The sequence below is a fragment of the Pelodiscus sinensis genome, chromosome 1, assembly GCF_052426305.1.
Source record: "Pelodiscus sinensis isolate ZL-2025 chromosome 1, ASM5242630v1, whole genome shotgun sequence".
Classification (NCBI taxonomy): Eukaryota; Metazoa; Chordata; order Testudines; family Trionychidae; genus Pelodiscus; species Pelodiscus sinensis.
Genome location: NC_143052.1, coordinates 42,643,942 through 42,663,687, shown reverse-complemented (window position 1 = coordinate 42,663,687; position 19,746 = coordinate 42,643,942). Strand labels below are relative to the sequence as shown.

At 44.7% G+C, this 19,746-nt stretch overlaps 2 protein-coding genes across 5 annotated transcripts in view; one reads left to right on the top strand and one right to left on the bottom strand.

Annotated features, from left to right (window-relative positions):
* Nucleotides 1–819: 819 nt before the first annotated feature.
* Nucleotides 820–14,622, bottom strand: NDUFA5 (NADH:ubiquinone oxidoreductase subunit A5). The gene is made up of 5 exons (XM_006122589.4): nt 14,178–14,622; nt 13,511–13,555; nt 10,985–11,101; nt 10,189–10,254; nt 820–1,004 (listed from the first exon to the last, which is right to left on the bottom strand). Exons 1-5 carry the CDS (start codon nt 14,196–14,198, stop codon nt 903–905), a joined length of 351 nt encoding a protein of 116 aa, XP_006122651.1. The 5' UTR covers nt 14,199–14,622; the 3' UTR covers nt 820–902.
* A 3,848-nt stretch (nt 14,623–18,470) lies between these two features.
* Nucleotides 18,471–19,746, top strand: part of ASB15 (ankyrin repeat and SOCS box containing 15) — a 43,780-nt gene continuing 42,504 nt past the window's right edge. The window contains exon 1 of one of the 4 annotated variants that reach the window (XM_089779037.1): nt 18,471–18,683. The gene's annotated coding sequence lies outside the window, so the exon portion shown is untranslated. The remainder of the gene's footprint in view (nt 18,684–19,746) is intronic. The other 3 variants (XR_016349763.1, XM_089779042.1, XM_089779047.1) reach the window with 3 other exon arrangements.

The window sequence follows — 19,746 nt, the reverse complement described above, 5'->3', positions numbered from 1 at the left end:
CACAGGCGGAGGGACCCCACCGCCCCTGTGGCTTTGCTCCTGTCTGCTGGGGGAGGTCCAGCGGCTTTGCTGGACCCCCCCCCCCCCAGGGGGACAGGAGCAAAGCTGCCCAGGCGGCGGGTGTCCCGCCGCCTGGGCAGCTTTGCTCCTGAGCAAACGAGCCAAGCCGCCCAGGTGGCGGCTTTGCTCAGGTGTCCCTGGTCTGCTGGGGGGGGGGGGTCCAGCGGCTTTGCTGGACCCCCCCAGCAGACCAGGGAGACCGGGAGAAGCTTTTCTTGCCCTGGAAGACATGGGTGGCGACCCGCCGCCCGTGAGCTCTGGGGCGAGAAAAGCCCCGTTCGTAAGTGCGGATCCGACATAAGTCGGATCCGCGTAAGTCAGGGACTGCCTGTATATAGTTTTGTTTGCAGACGTCATTCTTAGCTTTTTCTCCCCCAGAATGGCTTTGCAAATGTGCCATTTTTAGTCAAAAGTATCAAACACACAGTTTCATCTGTATTTATCTCACTGTGGCTCATCAACTGTGTGTAAAATGTAGTTCTCCCCTTCCTCTTTTTGGTTAAACCACAGTCTGAGATGTGAAATGACAGCCATGGTAATTAAGTGTCAAGAAGTGGTATGTGAAAATTAGATGAATCAGAAAAGAATAAGAAGAAAGTTTCTACTTAATATATTGTTAATTAAATCAGCAAGCTAGGGAAAAAAAATCAGAGTAACAGCTAAACAAAGTTTTAGTAAAGCCCAAGAAAGTCAGACTGGACTTTTACATCCTGCTACATTTAAATAGCTATTGAAGCAAAATAAATTATACACAAGCCATTTTCTTTAAAGACATTTTTATTAACATGATATCAATAATTAAGGGTTTTTTTTCAGTTCTCAAATAGTTAGACATAAAACTATTACACTGGCCATCGCCATTGGTCAGTAGGAGGTTCTTCAACTAATGGTTCCCATGGCTTCCATTGGGCCATTTTTCTTGCTAGAGAGAGCTCACTTTCAGCCTGTTGATGAAAACATAAAATATAATTAAAATATTTTGTATTTTGAGATACTGACTAATCTATAATTGGAGAACACTGCTTATGAATTTCAAAAGCATTCAGATGCCAAAGTTCCATCTAGAGTGATTTACAAGCAATTTAGTCATTGGGCTACAGATCACAATGCAAAGCCATACATTTTATTCTCACTGACTTCAGACATGAAGCCCACTCTAATCATGGTAAGAGTTCAAATTTACAGGAGTATGTGAAACAGCACTGCAGGTATATTTAGAAATTGTGGAAATTTGCATCTCTACTTAACCTATAGCTACAATTATGTCATGAGCAATACGTTCTTACAAGAGTTCCTTAGTTGGGACATAACCTCTTATTTTCTAGCTTTAATTTGCAGATTAATAATTTGATTAGTTGAACATGAGTGAGGAAAAAACTGACTAAAACCAGAATAGCAGCAATTCAACTTGTTTTAAATGCAAGTGTCACAATCTCTCCATGTGTTATGAAAACTGGCTTAAGATACTTTAGGCAAAATGCATCACGTGACATTTTAAAAGTTGCAACATAATGTGTATATTTTGTGCATGTATCATTCTTATGTAAAGTTAGAAATATGAAGTGTGAATCTGTTTATAATTCTAGATGTGCTAGTGAGGGCCAGGGTAATACTCTGGAGACAAAGGCCCAGTACTCAAGACACTAAATGGGTTTGTTTTTCCTGTAAGCTCAAGCTACAGTTGGTCCTACAAAGATATGTGCCCCAGTCACCTAATGCTGAAACCCATTTTGGGTCTTGTACTTTCCCATTCAAGGTGAGAAAAGTTTGAACTGCACACAAAGAATTTCCACCTTGGGAAAAAGGGATTTTAAAAGCAAGAAACCAAATGGCCAGACACCAAAGCTCAAGTTAGGAGGCTGTCTAGTTTGTGAAAAATATTAGAACTGTTAGGGTAAGAATTTGAATGTAACAATTTTCTTAGTGTATTAGCTGGCATGTTGTGTTTATTTTGGTGTGCCTGTTGTCACCTTCAGTCACTTACAATCTACCTTTTTATACTGAATAAAATATTATCAAGCTCAATGTAAGTAATTGTTACCTGACAGAGGTAACCACCATGCAGATCTTCCCTTCATTAATAAACAGGGCTGATCTCATGAGCTGTGGAAAACTTTTATAAAGAGTAAGATGGATTTATTCAGGGCTGTGTTCCTGGATCACCAGTCTTATAGCTGAGCCCTCTCAGAATGGAATTTGTTCAGCTCTCCTAAGCGGTTGTTACTGCAGCTTTGTGCTTTGGCTAGGGGAGATAAGAGCTTCTGGCCCAGCATGACAGGGTAGTGGGGCGCCCTAGAGGACAAGCAGGCAGATTGAGTGGAACGAGAGCGCGCGCGCACACACACACACACACACACACACACACACACACACACACACGATGAAATCCATCACAGCAAGCATAAAATGTAAATTCCTATTTGTATTGCAGTAATTGCTAGAGGGCTCCAAGATAACTGCTACACAAAGAGTGCTTTTGCCATAAAGAGCTTACTATCCATTTGCAGAAAGAAGATTAATCAGGTGCAGAATTAAGACTTGATTTACAATTAAAAGAAATTGTAGAATCATGTTATATAACTCCATATAACACAAATGAGATCATTCACTACAAACATTCGTTACAAATCCTGCCAACCCTAGCTCAGATTAGTCAACGCCCACTCCAAGTGATATTACAACATACTGGTTCCCAAACTATGAATCAGATTGCCTAAAAGGAGTTCAAGAACATTCCAAGGGCAGAAATGTCTTAGCTCCATGTAACCAAAAGGGCGACTCAACCCACATATGTAAGAAAATAATTCAAAGAAATTCCAGGCTCCAAGGGATGCTCTGTAACCTATCCTATCTCTGGCTGGCACCCATAAGAGCAGGGGTGGGCAATAATTATTAAAATCGGGGGATTAATGGGATTAAGATTTTGGTAAATCGTCAAGAGCCACACTTCTGTGGCAGGGGTGCTGGGTCTGAGACAGCAGATGGGGTATAGAAGAGAGCAGGGGTGCATTGGGGATGTGGTATCTGAAAAGAAGTTTGAGTGAAGGAGGAGGTTATGATCTTGGGCAGGGGAGGATTCTGTCTTAGGGGAGGGGTATAGGAGAAAGTACAAAGTCTGGGAGGGAGTTGTTACCTGGGGAAAGGAGGTGCAGATAGTTTGGGTTGTGACCTGGGACAGAAAGTTGGGGGGGTGAAGAGGTGGGGTGTCAGAGGCAGGCTCTGGCTAGGAGGCACTTACCTAGGCAGCTCCCATCCAGCAGCCCTGCAGGAATCTGATAATGGCTCCATGCCTGGCTGCTGGACTAGCTGCTCCATGTGGCTCTGTTCCACGACAGGGAAGGGGGAGTGAGGGAAGAAGGCGGCTTCCTTCTGGAAACTGGCAAATGGGACCTGATAGATTTTGCTAGGAGGCAGAGACAGCACGTGAAGCAACCCCATCCCTCCCAGCATTTAGAGCAATTTGCAGCTAGCTGTTTAAAGCAGCATGAACTGCTGTGTAGTAAGGATTCTGGTGAGGAGGCTGCAGGCAGGATCTGGCCCACTAACTGCCTCTTGCCCACCTCTGCATAAGAGGGAGTCAGCAAAGACCCATACTCCCAACCACACTGGGAATGTGCTTCCTAACTGAAAAACAAGAATGACTGACAGCTCTTCTTAAACTACCCACCCACCAGTCTTTCCTCCCTCTCCGATCATGCTCATGCAGTCTAAGAACATAACAAGCAGGAAAAGTTGTTCAAGCACCACGCTTTTCCTCTCTGGTCTCAACAGGAGTACATGAGCACTAACATTGTTCAGCTAAGCAAGTGATTGGGACCCCTCTTGGCTCAGGGCCCTGGGCTGTAGCCACTAAAGCCCTTGGCTACATCTACACTGGCATGATTTTGCACAAGAACTCTTTTGCGGAAGAGTTCTTGTGCAAAAAGTCTTCCAGAAGAGAGCATCTACACTGGCATGTGCCTTTGCGCAAGAGATGTGCTTTTGCACAAGAACATCCATGCCAGTGTAGACGCTCTCCTGAGCAAGAAAGCTCCGATGGCCATTTTAGTCATAGGGCTTTCTTGCACAAGTACAGTTGCGCAAGAGGGCTTATTCCTGAGCGGAAGCATCATAGTGCGTCTTGCGCAAGAACTATTTCACACATTAGAATGTCAGTGTTCTTGTGCAAGAATTCCTCGCCAGTGTAGACAGGCAGCATGTTTTTACGCAAAAGCGACCACTTTGGCACAAGATCACGCCAATGTAGTCACAGCCCTTATGTTCCAGGCAAGCCCTTTCTGGAGGGGGAAGGCAGCCCCATACGCTGCCATTCCTCTGCCTCCCCAGATTGGAGCTGCATTGCCATGAGCGCCAATAGAAGCTGTCCCCTGAGCTGCACTTGCGTGCAGGTGCTGCCCCTCAGCTCCCATTGTCCATGATTCCCGGCCAATGGGAACTGCAGGCCCCCCCCCCCGAAAATAGGAGCAGCTGCTCCAGGTAAGTGCCCTGCACCCCAACCCTCTCTCCAGTCTCACATCCCAATCCCCAACCTTCTGCCTTGAGCCCACTCTTTGGCCCCAGCCTGGAGCCCACTCCTGAACCCCAAGCAACTCATTCCAAGCTCTACCCCATAGCCCAAGTGGAGACCTCACCAACACCTGCCTCAACATGCAGCCCCCTCCCATACATTGAACCCCTCATTTTTGGCCCTACTCTGGAGCCTGGGAGGTGGGGAAGGGCCATAAAATCTCCAGGCCCCAAGAGTTAATACAGCCTTGTCCTTGGCAGATCTCAGGGACTTCAAGCTGCAACAGGGTGAGCTAGTGCTGACATTCCAGTCCTGCAGCAAGTCAGCCTCAGCACCTCTCCTCCAAGTCTGGAGTGCAAGCAGAGCCCTGGTAACCCTGCTTCTCAGTTTAGGTCCAGGCCAGTGGGTTGTTTTTTTCTTTCTCATTGGTGTGTTCTTCACAACTAAATTTTCTGTTGGTCGGGGGCCCTTTACCCAAAAAAGGTGCGAAAATTAAACATTGAGGCTACGTCTACACTGGCCCCTCTTCCGGAAGGGGCATGTAAATTTCAGCAGTCGTCGTAAGGAAATCCGCGGGGGATTTAAATATCCCCCGCGGCATTTAAATAAAAATGTCCGCCGCTTTTTTCCGGCTTTTAAAAAAGCCGGAAAAGAGCGTCTAGACTGGCCCCGATCCTCTGGAAAAAGTGCCCTTTTCCGGAGGCTCTTATTCTTACTTTGAAGTAAGAATAAGAGCCTCCGGAAAAGGGCACTTTTTCCGGAGGATCGGGGCCAGTCTAGACGCTCTTTTCCGGCTTTTTTAAAAGCCGGAAAAAAGCGGCGGACATTTTTATTTAAATGCCGCGGGGGATATTTAAATCCCCCGCGGATTTCCCTACGACGACTGCTGAAATTTACATGCCCCTTCCGGAAGAGGGGCCAGTGTAGACGTAGCCTGAGAGTGCAGAATTTTCTTAGTACAGAACTAGGCTGCAGAACAGCGGGCTGCTATTAAAAACTTTGAGGGATCCCAGCAGCTGCAGTTCCTAGCCCGCCCTTACAGGAGATGGGATGCAGGAAACTCCAGACAAGCTCAGAACTCTTCTCCCTCTGGATTCCTAGGCTCTGGAGACTTAGGGATGCAGGTGTCTGGGATTTGGGGGGGGGGGGGAGGAAGAGAGGGAAGGGGGAACAGCTGGGATTTGGGGGGGAAGTTGCAAGTGTGTCTGAGGTGGTAGACTCTGCAGCTGGGCTCTGATGGACAAGGGTTGTGTGTAAGTATGTGGTGAGACCCTCCCCACAACTGTGCTGTAGTGTAGGTGTGGACAATAATTTGACGGGGGAGGGGGAGAGATGCCAAGATTTTGAAAAGTGGTCGAGGCCCTCACTTTTCCATGATATCAATGGAGGAGATGCGGGGTCCAGAATGGAGGTTAGGTGCAGAAGGGAGCTTGGAGTCTGGGAGGGAGTTGGGATTGTGAAAGTAGAAAGAATTATACTGTAAGAGAAAGATGAATTGTACTGTAATAATTGAATAAGTTGAAGGAATTCTGTTTGTCTTTTAAGAGGAAGAAGAAAAGTATGTTAATGTTGATTGTAGGTATGCAGATCAAGGTGCTAGCCAATTTGGGCCTGAGTTTAACAGGAAGAGAAACATTAGGCAATTCTAGATAATCAGGGAGATATAGCCAGGAGATTGCTGTGTGCTTGATATTGAAATGAAGATACTTAACCACACTAATAATGTGAAGTTTTGCCACACCCTTTGATCTTGTTAACTTGGCCTTTTGACTGTATAAAATCAAGGGGTTTGTACCTTGTATGGTACTCACATTTTCTGAATGCATTTTAGCAAAGCTTTGCTGAAATAAACAGAGCAGTCTGCCAAATCTGTGAGTCCTGTCTAACTTTGACAATTTGGAGGTCCCACTGAGATGGCAACCGTCTTCGCTGAGGCTGTGTGATCCCTGACTGTTTTGCAGGATGACCGTGGTAGCTGGCACCTGGGCATTTGGCCCGAGCGGTCCTCCGCCAGAACGGAAAGGTGCACAGCCACAGCGAAGTCTACGCCATCGAACCTGTTGGTTCCTGCTCTGTTCTGGTAGGGATCCCGGGATCTAACATCAGGACTCTGGTCAGGTAATTATTTTGTCCGGACTGAGGACTGTCTTGTCTCTGTGTCTATCAGTCTTCCCTGTGGTGTGAGTGAGTCTGGGAGCCATCTCTGCCCGGGGACTGGCCGACCAAGGGGCTCCTGTCCCCGCGGTCTGTGTGACTGGAATCTGCACAATCGCAGCCGCACTGCACCTTGGATAAAATCCTTGGAGTGAACGCAAGGGCGATTGAGGCAGTAGCCTGTGGGCTTCTTTTGTGTGTTGCACTGGGCACCGCTCTGACGAACCCGAATTTCCTCCTTGTGTGATTGGTGTATGAAGTCCTCCTGTATGTGTAACTAGACGTCTAAGCAGGGATAGTTGCCTAAAGGGACCCTGGCTCAGTTTATATATTTTAGAAAGGGTCCGGACTCCTGTAAATTTCTGGAAAAATGATCTAGATTAACTCTGGGGGATCCCAAAACTCAGTGGCCACTGTTAGGATCTTGGAACAAAGACCAAGTGGACGTCTTAAAAGACAAACTTGGCCTTCCCAAAACTAAATTGGCTAGAGGAGAGGTAGATTGCTTCATGCAGTGGTGGGACGAGGCAAATCTTAAATGAACTGAATCGAAGCTCGCCTCCCTTAAAATTCTAATTATAAGAAAAAGCTTTATTGGAAACCTCCTCTCCCACCACCAGACCGAGCGCTTCCCTTTACCCCGTCCTCCAAGAAGACTCAGACCCTCTGGACCCACTATAAACTCTGGACCCACACGGAGCTCCACTTGATTGTAAAAGGTTTTCCAAAGCCCCAGGAAAACCCTACCAAATTTGCAGAGGAATTTTGCTAGTGTGCAATGCCTATGAACCCTCTGAAGCAGACCTCCTGCAACTGTGTAAACTACTTATAACCCCGTAAACAGCAACAAAGAAAAAAACCCGGGCAACTATCACACAGACTGACTGATGGTTTTTTTGTTTGTTTGGTTGGTTTTTTTGGGGTACAGCAACCAGGTAAAAATGGACAGGGCGCCCTGGTGCATGCGTTTATTAATAGCCTCTTATCTGCTATTAGCAGTATGTTAAAGCAAATAAGTGTTGGATGGGAGGCCAAGACCATGGACAAATTGCAAGCAGTGGCAGAACATTGCCACTGCACTCTAAAAAGAAAGAGAAGCAGTCCTCACAAAAGTTGATAGCTCTGCAAATACAGCATTATTCAGGGCAGGGCAGACAGTACTGGGAATGGGGAGGGTACCAAGAATGGGGATAAGGTCAGAAAAGGGGTCGTGGCACCGGGTTTTTGGGATTTAAAGGTTTCAGCTCCGGTCATATCCACCCTGTGGGAACAAGGCATTATTGTCCCCTGTTCCAGCCCCTGTAACACCCCTATCCTCCTCCCAGTTCGAAAAGCTGATGGTAAATCATGGCGGTTTGTTCAGGATCTTCAAGCTATTAACTGCATTGTTGTACCCACCTTTCCTGTAATCCCTAACCCAGCAACTAATCTGGCTTCTATCCTGCCAGATGCAACTCATTTTACTGATGTTGATCTGTGTTCTGCTTTCTTTTCTGTCCCGGTTCACCCTAAGTCCCAGTATCTTTTCAGCTTTGCTGAAATAAACAGAGCAGTCTGCCAAATCTGTGAGTCCTGTCTAACTTTGACAGGATGAAGCAGGCGGTTGTGATTTACGGCAGGGGACAGGAGTGCAGGGGTTTGGGATGGGACCTAGGGTAGGAGGGGATTGTGATCTGGGGCAGGAGGACTGGGGTGTCAGATCTGGGAGGAGTGTAAGAGGGGAACAGAAAGTTTGAATATGTTGAGTGGGGGTGGAGGGGGGACAGTTGCAGAGAGTTGGGACAAGAAAGGGCAGGGGTGCCAGAAGCAGGCTGTCACCAGGATACTTACTTGCCAGCTGCCAAACTAGCCTGCTTGCCCAGTTGAAAATGTTTCCCAGCCAGCCTGCCCGGCCATGTGCTTCATGAATAATTAAGCCAAGGAGAGGGGTTGTGATTCTTCTTAGCTGCCTGTTATTCCAACAAGCAACTCCCATTGGCCGGTTTCTGGCAGAAACCGGCCAATGGGAATGTGGCAGGGGAAGGGCAGATCCTAAAACTTCCCCCCTCCTCTTCAGTTTTAAAACAGAAATGGAGCCCGGCCAGCCACATTTCTGCATAGCGTGCAAGGCTGCAGGGCAAGCTGAGAAGCCTGCCTGAGCTCCCTGCTGCCTCTGCAGGCCAGATTTTGTTCAGGCCTGCTTTAGAAGACAGGGGTGTGGGTATCTTGGCTGTGATGGCCCCACAGTTGGTTAGGGGTGGTTAAACAAATGTATTTTATTACTGTATCTCACAGTTTTATTCAAATATACCATCAAAAGGATAACAGTTATACAATTACTTTGTGTCCTAATGTTGAACAATTCAAGAATTTCACAACTTTGACTCAAATCCTCCCTAAGAATTAAGCAAGAAAGGACTGCTTCTCTGCAGCTTCAACAGACCCAGAGGTCAGGAGAGTTTTACAGTCCATTGAATGAGAACACAGTTTAGTAACACTGTTTAGACATTCAACAACCCTTTAACTAGTTAATTTAAAAAAATATATATAATTTCAAGTTGCCTTTATGACAAATCAATGAACTAAGTATTCAGCGTTTTTATGTCAAACTGCTATTTCTGGAGTAGGATTTCCCACACCTGAAAATACTTAGTCCTAAATACACATAATTCCCATTCAATAGGAATTCTGCTTGCAAATGAGAAAATACAATTATTAATGCATATTTCCCATAAGATAAAGTACTCTGATTTTCACCAACATAAGCTATGTCAAATATGTTGCAGTGCAAAGGATCTTTATTAGAGAAAGTAGTTGAAAGAGTTGATAAGGGAATAGTATGTTAATGTTGGATCAGTGCTAAACTTACTAATTTTTCCTTTCAGTTGCATCATTCCTGTCTTAGAGTTAAAAAAAAATGCAATCTTTATTATTCAGTACTTATTATCTGATGTTCAATATTAGGATCTGTTTATGCCATATCTTGAAGTTTTTAGTTTTCTTGACCTTACTTGAACCAAAGCTTGATATAAAATGTCATTTTTATTCAGAGTTTAAGGCTAAACGAGACCACAAAATCAGTTAGTCTGACCTCCTGCATATCACCACACCATGCCCAATAGTTTTGTTTGTCTAATGACTCTTTTCCACAAAGGCATCCAATCTTGTTTTGACACTATCAAGAGACCCTCCGCTTCCTCTAAAGGCTTCTTTCTGTGGTTAGTAATATGTAATCTCTTTTGGAAGTCATCCTCGCAGATACAAGGGTTAATACAGTGCATGGACTGAACTTTAAATAGATAAAAGCACTGGTTATTTCCATGCACGTGGACCAGGCAGAGGACATTCACTTTTCTGTGATTAAAATATTTAGAACACACATGCTGCTTATTATATATTTAATACTCTCTTAATGCCCATCATTTTAAAAGCTACCATATCTTGTTGCTTTCTTTTAGCAAAGGTGTTTTAAACAGTATTCAACTTACCTGTCTAATAACTTCTTCTATCTGACCACTTTTCAGTTTGTCTTCTAGTTTTTGCACATTAGGTTCCTGTGAATACAGGTAAAAATAAGTGTTTAGGTTTTTTAAAAATGTCAAGTGCAGAACTTTAAAAAATTGACAATTGAACAGTGTCTAGTTTTCTGAATGTACCCCTTCAAATGAGTTAACATCAAGGTGACCTATTTTACAATATAGGAAAAACAATGCCTATACCGTTCTTTCAATTTCTCACTGAAAATGTAAAGAGAAATAACTGTGGGGGTGTATTTCCTTGCAACTCAGATGTACACAGAAGCAAAAAATAGCATTCTGCTGTATCAAACTGTGGAAGGGAAGTGTGGTCATAGCTTTCTGGACAAATAAGATACTCATCCTTTCAATAAGTCACTGTAGACAGACAAAAGCAAGAATGCAAAACTGGAATGAGCTATTTGACCCTACCAATGAAGTGGTTGTTTCAAAAATGTTGAATGGTAAAGAGATAAAATAATTAATTTGATAAACACGCATATGTATATATTACCTACAAATTTAAAGAAATATCCGGGAGTCTTCAAATCTTCAGCTAACTACTTTCTATTTTTAGCAGAAATCAGTGATGAGAAACAATTGCTGTTTTCTAGTTAAATAAACAAAATATAATAGCTTCTGTAATCACAAAACAATATGTAACCTTGATCATCTCTCTGTAACACATCTTCTATATGTTCTTTGAAGATCAAGTGAGAAGGAAAATATTGTGCAAACTAAGCATATAAAATATTTGTTCTATACTTACTGTTTTTACCATGTTAAACCGTTCATTTACAATCTGTTCAGTGTATTTCCTATATGCTGCATCTTTGGGGATGTCCTGCAGTGCAGTAAGAATTTTTGTATACAGTATCCTCAGGTGCTGAAATGATTGGAAGACATGTGAATGCATGCAAACAGTAAATTAATGTTAACAGAAATATTTAAATAATCTATGAGCTCAAAGTAAAATACAGAAAACTACTGCATTCAAATTCACAGTAGCTATAACAATAAAATAGCTTGGTATGACTGCAGAATTCTGACTTCAGTTTGGGCCAGAATGTATTTCAATTTGGACTTTCTATTTGGACTCATCTGTAAAGTACAAAACTACCTTGGTAATCTTAACTACTTTCTTCACAAATTGTGCTGTGAATGTTTTAACCTGATCTCAAGATCTGCACCTTAATTTCTCAGATGTTAGCCAGCACAAAGCTTTAAAGTAAAAAAAGCAAATAAAACCAAAAGATATAGCCACCCCCACACCCAACACTTACTAAAAAGGGCACCTGGAACAGGTGCCAACATTAGGGGAAATTCATTTACATTCATCTGTAGAAAAGTTTGTGGATAAATACCCAAAGTATGTTTTGAAGAAATGTCAGGGGTTAGCAAAAAAATTCACAGCAGCTGGGGCTGCTCCAGTTAATTCCAGTTTCACACTAGGGATGTGAAAGGTTAAGGGAAAAGAGCATAAGCAGAATTATATACACAACAGCAGGATGAGAGAAGAAAATAGCATGTTAAGATTAAGGGTTTAATTGCAGCCCTGATGAGTTTATGGTTTAGGACCCCAAACTGTTATAAATTAAGTTCTGAAATAAATTTACTCTCCTAAAGTCGTAAAACAATCCTGTAGATTAAGGATGTTAAGGACTAGTTGACTATCTAATAAGCAAATGCTTATTAGATAGTTGAGCCGACTAGTCGATTTCCCCCCCTCATCCGCTTGCTGCCTCTATCAGATGGAGCTTGGGGTCAGCGGGGTCTGCTTTGAAATGCACCAGAGCCCCCGCTGGGGACTCTTGTACATTTTAAAGCTGGCATGCCCAGATGCAGCCCAGAGTCAGCTGGACTTCCCGCTGGCCCTGGGCTGCACACAGAGTTCCACATTCCTTCTTTGAAATGTGTAAGAGCCAGAGTGGGGGCTCTTGTATATTTCAAAGGAGGAATGCGGAAGTGCCTATGGATTAGTCAAGGAAAATTCCATCGACTATTTGACTAGTGAATTATTCAATATTTAACAGACATACTGTAGACACGACTAACTGTTTCCAAGTAGTAGTGGCATGGCGTGATCTCTCCCTAGTGGGATTATTGCATAGTTGAAAAATGTCAATATTTCAGAGAAGTACAGTATTAAACTGTGCTTTTCAAATTTGTTAGCTGAAAATCTTATGTTCAATATCAGTGGGTCCCCACATTTTTACCTTGCGCCCCCCCCCCCCACACTCATTACCCTTATCTTTCCTCCCCACGCCAGCTGGAAGCAGAGTTGCAGCTCCAGGAAGGTGCAACATGGACAGGTGTAAGAGGGGAGGGGAAGGAGGAGGAGCCAGGAGCAAGACTTGGTGATGCTCTCTTTCCACCAGTGTTCTCAGTAAGCTGAGTGCTCACGTGGCCACTCAGGAGAGAGTCAAATGCTGGGTTTTTGCTTCTGCTGGTATTGCACAGTCACACATGCCTTGGTGCACATAAAAGTGTATTTTACACATGGATGGAAAATATTAGAGGAACACTGCATCCCACCCCTGAATGTTCCTCCGCACCACCAAGGTGAGAGCACCTCATAGACTGGAGACCTCTGTCTTAGATGAACTAGACAAATACTGCCTTAGGAATGCAAATGAGAATTATCAAGATATATATTATTTGTATTACAGTAATGTCTTAGGTGCTCCAGTCTTGGGCCAAGGCCCCACTGCACTAAACTCTATATAAACCTAGCACTGTGGGTCCCTGCCCTAAAGAGTTTACAATCTAGACACCAATCCAGCCCTGCCACTCCCAACATAACAGCAACATTAACAGGGGGCTGCAGAATCTATTACACGTTGTGGGAAAATCTGTGCATGTGAAATAGTAATTAAATTTACAAGCTACCAGATCTAAGTAACTGCATGCCGTCTGATACGTTACACAGTTCTTTTCACGTCTTCAGGCTCCTACATAAAAAAGCATTACCACTTCATGTTTGCTGGAGATGGGGGACCACAAAACCTTATTGTACGTGATTTTGGAATTTAATTCTAAGAAGCAACTATCAAGTCTTTTTTTAAAATATTTATATAACAAAAAAAAAAACACCTTTATTTTTAAGAACAAGTCTTCCTAGACCAAAGCCAATATTCTTTATCAAAATGAAAGTTTCAGAGCTGGTCAAATTTTGGATTTTAAACTCTTCTTCCTGTAAGATCGTAAGATATTTAACATATACATGAAAAATCATGCAGAACAAGTGAATACTCTGATTTGAAGTCCATGTCAATTAGATATAAAAAATGCATACCTCATGAGGAGTCTCAGACACAGCTAGTCCCATGAGCCCAGTGGTCTGCACAAACAGAATATATTGAGCAAACCAAAGCATTAATGTCAAGTCTGGTAATAAACTACACTTACACCTTACTTTAGCTGAAGCAAAGCACATCTTGGCAAATAACTCCAAATAATGTCACACAAACAAAAGTGTCACACATATCAAGAGGGCTGGCGGCGCAGAGCCTCCATCCCGTCTGGTCTGCCTTCAGATACAGCAGTGCGGTAGCACTTCAGGGTAGGACAGCGTCTCCCATCCACACATCCGCCTCCAAGAGGGGGTAACTGTCACCCGAAGCCAGGCCCCGGGCAGCAGCAACCGGGCCGCGGGCAGCACCGCGGTGGGTGCGTGGACACGCGCAAAGAAGACTCGGGCCCGGCGGGCGTTCGGCAGCCTCCAGGCCTTTCCTCTTCCCTGCTCCCAAAGCGAAACGCGCCGCGGCCAGACTCGGCCGTTGCCCCGGCGTGTAACGAGGCGCCTTGGCTGCAATCTGACGCGGCGGGGGGAGTTTTGCCAGGCCGCCAGCCAGGCCTGCCCGTCCCCAGGGGAGCGGGAGGAGGGAGCATCCCCAGTGACCCAGGCCCACTACGGGAGGGGAACTGGGAAGTTTCCACCCGGGCGCGACCCCGGCTCTCACCTTCTTCAGCACCCCAGCCATGGTGCGCGACACGCGCTGCACTGCGGTCCGGGCACGGCAGCGCTCACTCCCGCCGCCACCGCCACCGGCGGAACAACAGTGCGCAGGCGCCGCGATAACCGTGAACCGTTGGTTAGAGGACAAGCCAATGACGACTGAAGGCCGCAGGTGTCGATGAGGCAAGGCCTGAGAACGAGGCTGGGAGGAGGGGCTATCTCCCAGTGCGCGTGCTTGTGCGGCAAGGTAGTTGCTCGCCCGCGCTGCTGCTTTGCGGGGCGGGCATGCGCTCTGCGTAAGAGCCTCGGGAGCAAAATGAACAGGCGCTGCCTGAGCTCAGCGGGGAGTCCATGAGCGGCTTGTTCAGCGCAGCGCCTGTGCCTGTCTAGCTCCCTCTGGCGGAAGGGGGGTCTAACGGCAGGCGGGCTGAACTCTCAGGAAATCGCAGTATGAATGGGGTCATGAAGCCAGAATCCTAGGGTTGAAAGAGACCTGAGGAGGCCGTCCAGTCCTATCCCCTGCCCAAAGCAGCCAACCCCACTAAAGCCACCCAGCCAGGCCTTTGTCAAGCTGGAACTTAAAAACCTCTAGGGATGGAGATTCCACCACCTCCTCTACAGGTAACCCATTCCAGTGCTTCACCACCCTCCTAGTGAAATAGTTTTTCCAAATAGCCAGCCTAGACCTCCCCCCCCTGTAACTTGAGACCATTGTGCCTTGTTCTGCTGCTGGGTATCTAGGTAGCTAAGGCTGTCACCAGAGCCTCTCACCATCCTCTTTGGAACTCCCCTTCAGGTAGCTGAAATCTGCTATCAAATCCCCCTCCTTCACCCTTCTGTAGAATAAATAAACCCAAATCCCTCTGCCTCTCATAAATCACGTGCTCCAGCCTCCTAATCCGCCCCCCGATGGACCCCCTCCAATGCGTCCACATCCTTTCTCTTGAGTGAGCCTGCTTCTGCCAGCCCTGGACATGCCACATGTCAGGGTATCTGAGCCACAGAGTGACATGGCCTGTAAGGTGACCATATTTTCTGAACCAAAACTAGGGACACATTAGCCACACACCCTGACCCCATTAGCCATTCCCCTGGCCCCCATTAGCCACCCTCCTGACCACCATTACCCATGCCTCTGGAGGTAACACTCTCAGGGTCAAGATGGACACATGACCAAAAGTAAAAGGTGTCATATGACCCCCTTTGAGAACATTCAGTAGAGGGATCTTCCATTGGGTTGATCCTTATCACGTGCCACTGGCATCTGGGGCTGTCTGTAATTTATGTAATGCATTTTTGGTGATTTGCAAGACTCATCCTTTATAACACTGAAACAAATATGGAAATGAATAAACCCAGCTCCCCATGCATGCTGGCTCCCACAGAGCCACCTGCCTGCTCTGCTCCTGCCCTCCTCCCCTTGCTGCTGCCTCTGACACAGAGGCATCAGTGCTGGGGGTGGAGAAGAGCTGATATGTATGGGGAGCTAGCTTTCAAGCTGGCTTCCCGTGCATACCATCTCCCACTAAGCTTTTTGCTCCTTCCCATGCTGCTTCCACCTGCCCTTCATGTGTATCTAAATGTGTAACTGCTGAAATTTTCTACCAAATTTCTACCAAAATGTTTCACCACAATAAACATATTTTAACAATATATCAGTGAGTACAGCAAGTAAATATAGCAAATGAGTGAAGTACATTAAATAATTTCTTTAAAAAGCTTCTAGATTACTTTATACCGTATTTTCCGGCGTATAGGGCGACTGGGCGTATAAGATGACCCCCTATCTTTTTAATTAAAAGATAGGGTTTCATCTTATACCCCAGCGCCCCTCCGCCTCCTTTGCTCCCGGTGTCTCTGGTCTGCTGGAGATGGTCCCCAGCAGACCAGAGGCACCGGGAGCAAAGCCGCAGCAGCTTTGAAAGCCTCGGGGGAAGCCGGCGGGGGGGCATCCCAGGCGCGCCTGGGCTGCTTCCCCGCCGGAGCCCCTCCGCGGCTTTCAAAGCCTCGGGGGAAGCCGGCGGGGGGGCATCCCAGGCGCGCCTGGGCTGCTCCCCCGCCGGAGCCCCTCCGCGGCTTTCAAAGCCTCGGGGGAAGCCGGAGGGGGGGCATCCCAGGCGCGCCTGGGCTGCTCCCCCGCCGGAGCCCCTCCGCGGCTTTGAAAGCCTCGGGGGAAGCCGGCGGGGGGGGCATCCCAGGCGCGCCTGGGCTGCTCCCCCGCCGGAGCCCCTCCGCGGCTTTGAAAGGATGCCCTGGATGCCCCCCCGCCGGCTTCCCCCGAGGCTTTCAAAGCCGCGGAGGGGCTCCGGCGGGGGAGCAGCCCAGGCGCGCCTGGGATGCCCCCCCGCCGGCTTCCCCCGAGGCTTTCAAAGCCGCGGAGGGGCTCCGGCGGGGGAGCAGGCCAGGCGCGCCTGGGATGCCCCCCCGCCGGCTTCCCCCGAGGCTTTCAAAGCCGCGGAGGGGCTCCGGCGGGGGAGCAGCCCAGGCGCGCCTGGGATGTATACCCGGCGTACAAGACGACCCCCGATTTTTGGGGGATGGTTTTTAACATCAGAGGTCGTCTTGTACGCCGGAATATACGGTAATTTATTCTCGGTTGTCTCAACAATTAATTGTCTGTGTTAATTGCCTTATACGTTCTTAATGAACAATAAATTGACAGAATCATAAGGAGGCCTGAGCGTAGCCTTTTTGTTTTACATTGTTACAAGATACCTCAACTTATATTCACCAATGCTGGACTCTGCGGCAGAGATTCTGACCTCATTTATTCTGGTAATACATCCAATGTATTTTAATGAATTAACTTTAATGAAATTTCTCCTAATTTAAACAAGTGTGAAATTGGACTCAGACTTCAAGTGTGTACATAACAGTGCAAGGTGGTTTGATTTTTTTCAATTTAAAAGGGAAAGGGTCTGCATTATTCTTGTATTAAGCATATGTACTAGTACTGATATGGTTATGTGACATGAAGGGAATTATTGGGTTCATGGGTCAGCAATAATAACATTGCTAAATTCTCAAATGAGAAATTTTAATTCTTATTATCAGTTTGTTCTAAGTCCATTGTAGAGAAGGTTCTCTATACTAGTCCTGTCCATCATACTGAATGGTGGCTGTGGAAGAGCACCACACTTGGTCAAGTAACATTGGCAAAGGTATGTCTCTGTGAACAAAATTTATTATTATGAATTTATGTATATTTCAGTGTGCCCAGAGTTCCTTTTTAGAATTTGGACTCTATTGTGTTTGGATCTATGACAATTTGTCTCAGCTTCGGAGAGCTTACAGCAACAATGGCAACTAACACCAGTGAGTAGACCACATGGGTAACCCTCCTTCATCTCAGTGGACTGGCAAAATTGAAGTCCAGTTGGGGTGGGCAACCTGTGACCTGCAACCCATTTGTGCACCATCTCTGTTTCTCCTTCTCCCTCTCAGAGCTTGAATGCTGCGAATAAGCCGATGCACATTGCTCCAAAAGTGCTGGGAAAGAGGAGTTGGAGTAAGTAAGTGCAGGGCACCAGTGCCTTAGTGCACGAGAGGCATGGGAGAAGAAGGCAGAGAGGGATGCACGGGCCACAGGTGGAGGAGCCCTAATGTGCTGCATATGGCACGCAGGCTGCAGGTTGCTCACTTCTGGCTTACAGTCTAATAAAATTAATTTGATTAGAGTAATCAAAGCAAAGGCAGAGATAGTGAAAGCTTGTTTATGGTTCTCATTTCTAATCTTTGATGAGTTTAGCATACTTGAATTTACTTGTGCCTCAATCACAATAGCACGATCAATAGATTAAAAAAACCCAGGTCTTAACTTATTCTGTATCTGAGTTTTGTTTTTGTAGGTAAATAAATTAAGTGAAAAAAAAATCCAGTTTCCCACTCACCCTATGGCTGTGATAGTTATTAATGTCCTTGATGGTATTACTCAGAGCTTTTTTATCAGACTTCTCCACACTGACTATGATGCTTTGTCTCTTGCTTCTGTGTTATGAACTAGGATTGGCTGTCACTGAATCTTTAAAGTTTGGCATCACATCATCTTACCACACCTACAAAAGTTTGAATAGTGAAACTTTGAAGCTGTTTTATGACATATAGTAATATGACAGGATCTGTTACATAGAAGACTACATATTTGTATAACAGCTAAACTTGTCTTGATTTTAGTTCTTTATATATGTCAGCGTGTTACTATATTTTGTTGCTAATATTATTTATTTTCTTTAAAAAGAGCTGTTTAAACTAATCAAAGCACAGCTAATTTTATTGTACCAGTCATATCTGATGTAACTTTTTATGAGATTCTAGAGAAGTCATGCACAATACTGCCAGTGGGGTGGAGTCTGCTTATATTACAGTTGTACGAGGTCAGACCTTAATTTAACTTCCAACTGCTTACTTAATTTTAGAAATACCACAAGACGGATCATCGTGCAGAGTACTATTCCTGTCCGTTCAAAATACAGGCTCCACAGTAACAGTGACAAGATGATGGGTGGAAAAGGTGAGAATATGATATGTTTTATCTGTAGCTTGCCATTTAGCCTAATGGTGAAGTAGATTAAAAATGTGAATAATTTGTAACAGATTGTATCTAGATTTAAACTGCTATTAATCCCTATTTTGCTTTGAATAATTTCTTCAGGCTTGGATACCTAAAGGCCTTCTGATTACAGAAAACAAAATTAGGATTGTGTAGTTTAATTTGCAAATGTGAAATCAGATTAACACGTCTTGTTCACATAGCACTAAACATCTGCTTGATATGCTTAATAGTAATAAATCTTTGATACATCTGTTTCTAAGCAAAGACTAAATTTCCATATTTTGTGAGTATTTCAAATCTTTTTGATTGAAAGAAAGTAATTTAAAGCAGAATAAATTATTTTCTGTGAAAATTGATTCTTTAGGTTTAGGATGCATAAAAACTCAAAAATTAAAAAATCTGCAGTATACAATAGTTTCTTGGGAATTTATTTTTTCAGAATAAATTTTTTAAAAATTGTTCAGTTTATTAAAATATGGAAATATTCTTGTGCATATGAATATTACTGTATCTGTACACAAACAGCAATATTTTTTAGAAAAAACAACCAGTATTGCATCTAGCAATGAGCTTGATCTGAAAAAATGATGAATAAGTTTTCCATGGGTAAAGGAAAAGGAATTTTTCAGTTGGATCTTTTAATGACCTCACTGCTACTTTATACACAAGTATGTCAGACAAAATATGCTTCTCATGTTGCCAATGTACCAGTCTTCTGCTATATCCCATTGTAATCTTAGTGGCATATCCACATTTCAACAAATCATTATCACACCCACACAGCATCTGACCAGCAGTGATATAGCAAAGCAGGCACACAAAGCATTTATAAACCTCAATCAATGTCTACTATGTGCATGTGAGTTATTTATTTTATCATACTTATTCCACCATGTCATAGTCTCTTGGCTCCTTTATTCACTTTTTCCATTGTATTATTAATTATGTTTATAATCTCATGCAGAATATGTGGTAATATCTAGAAAGACACTTTGAAGAAAATAGATACCAAAACCACTAC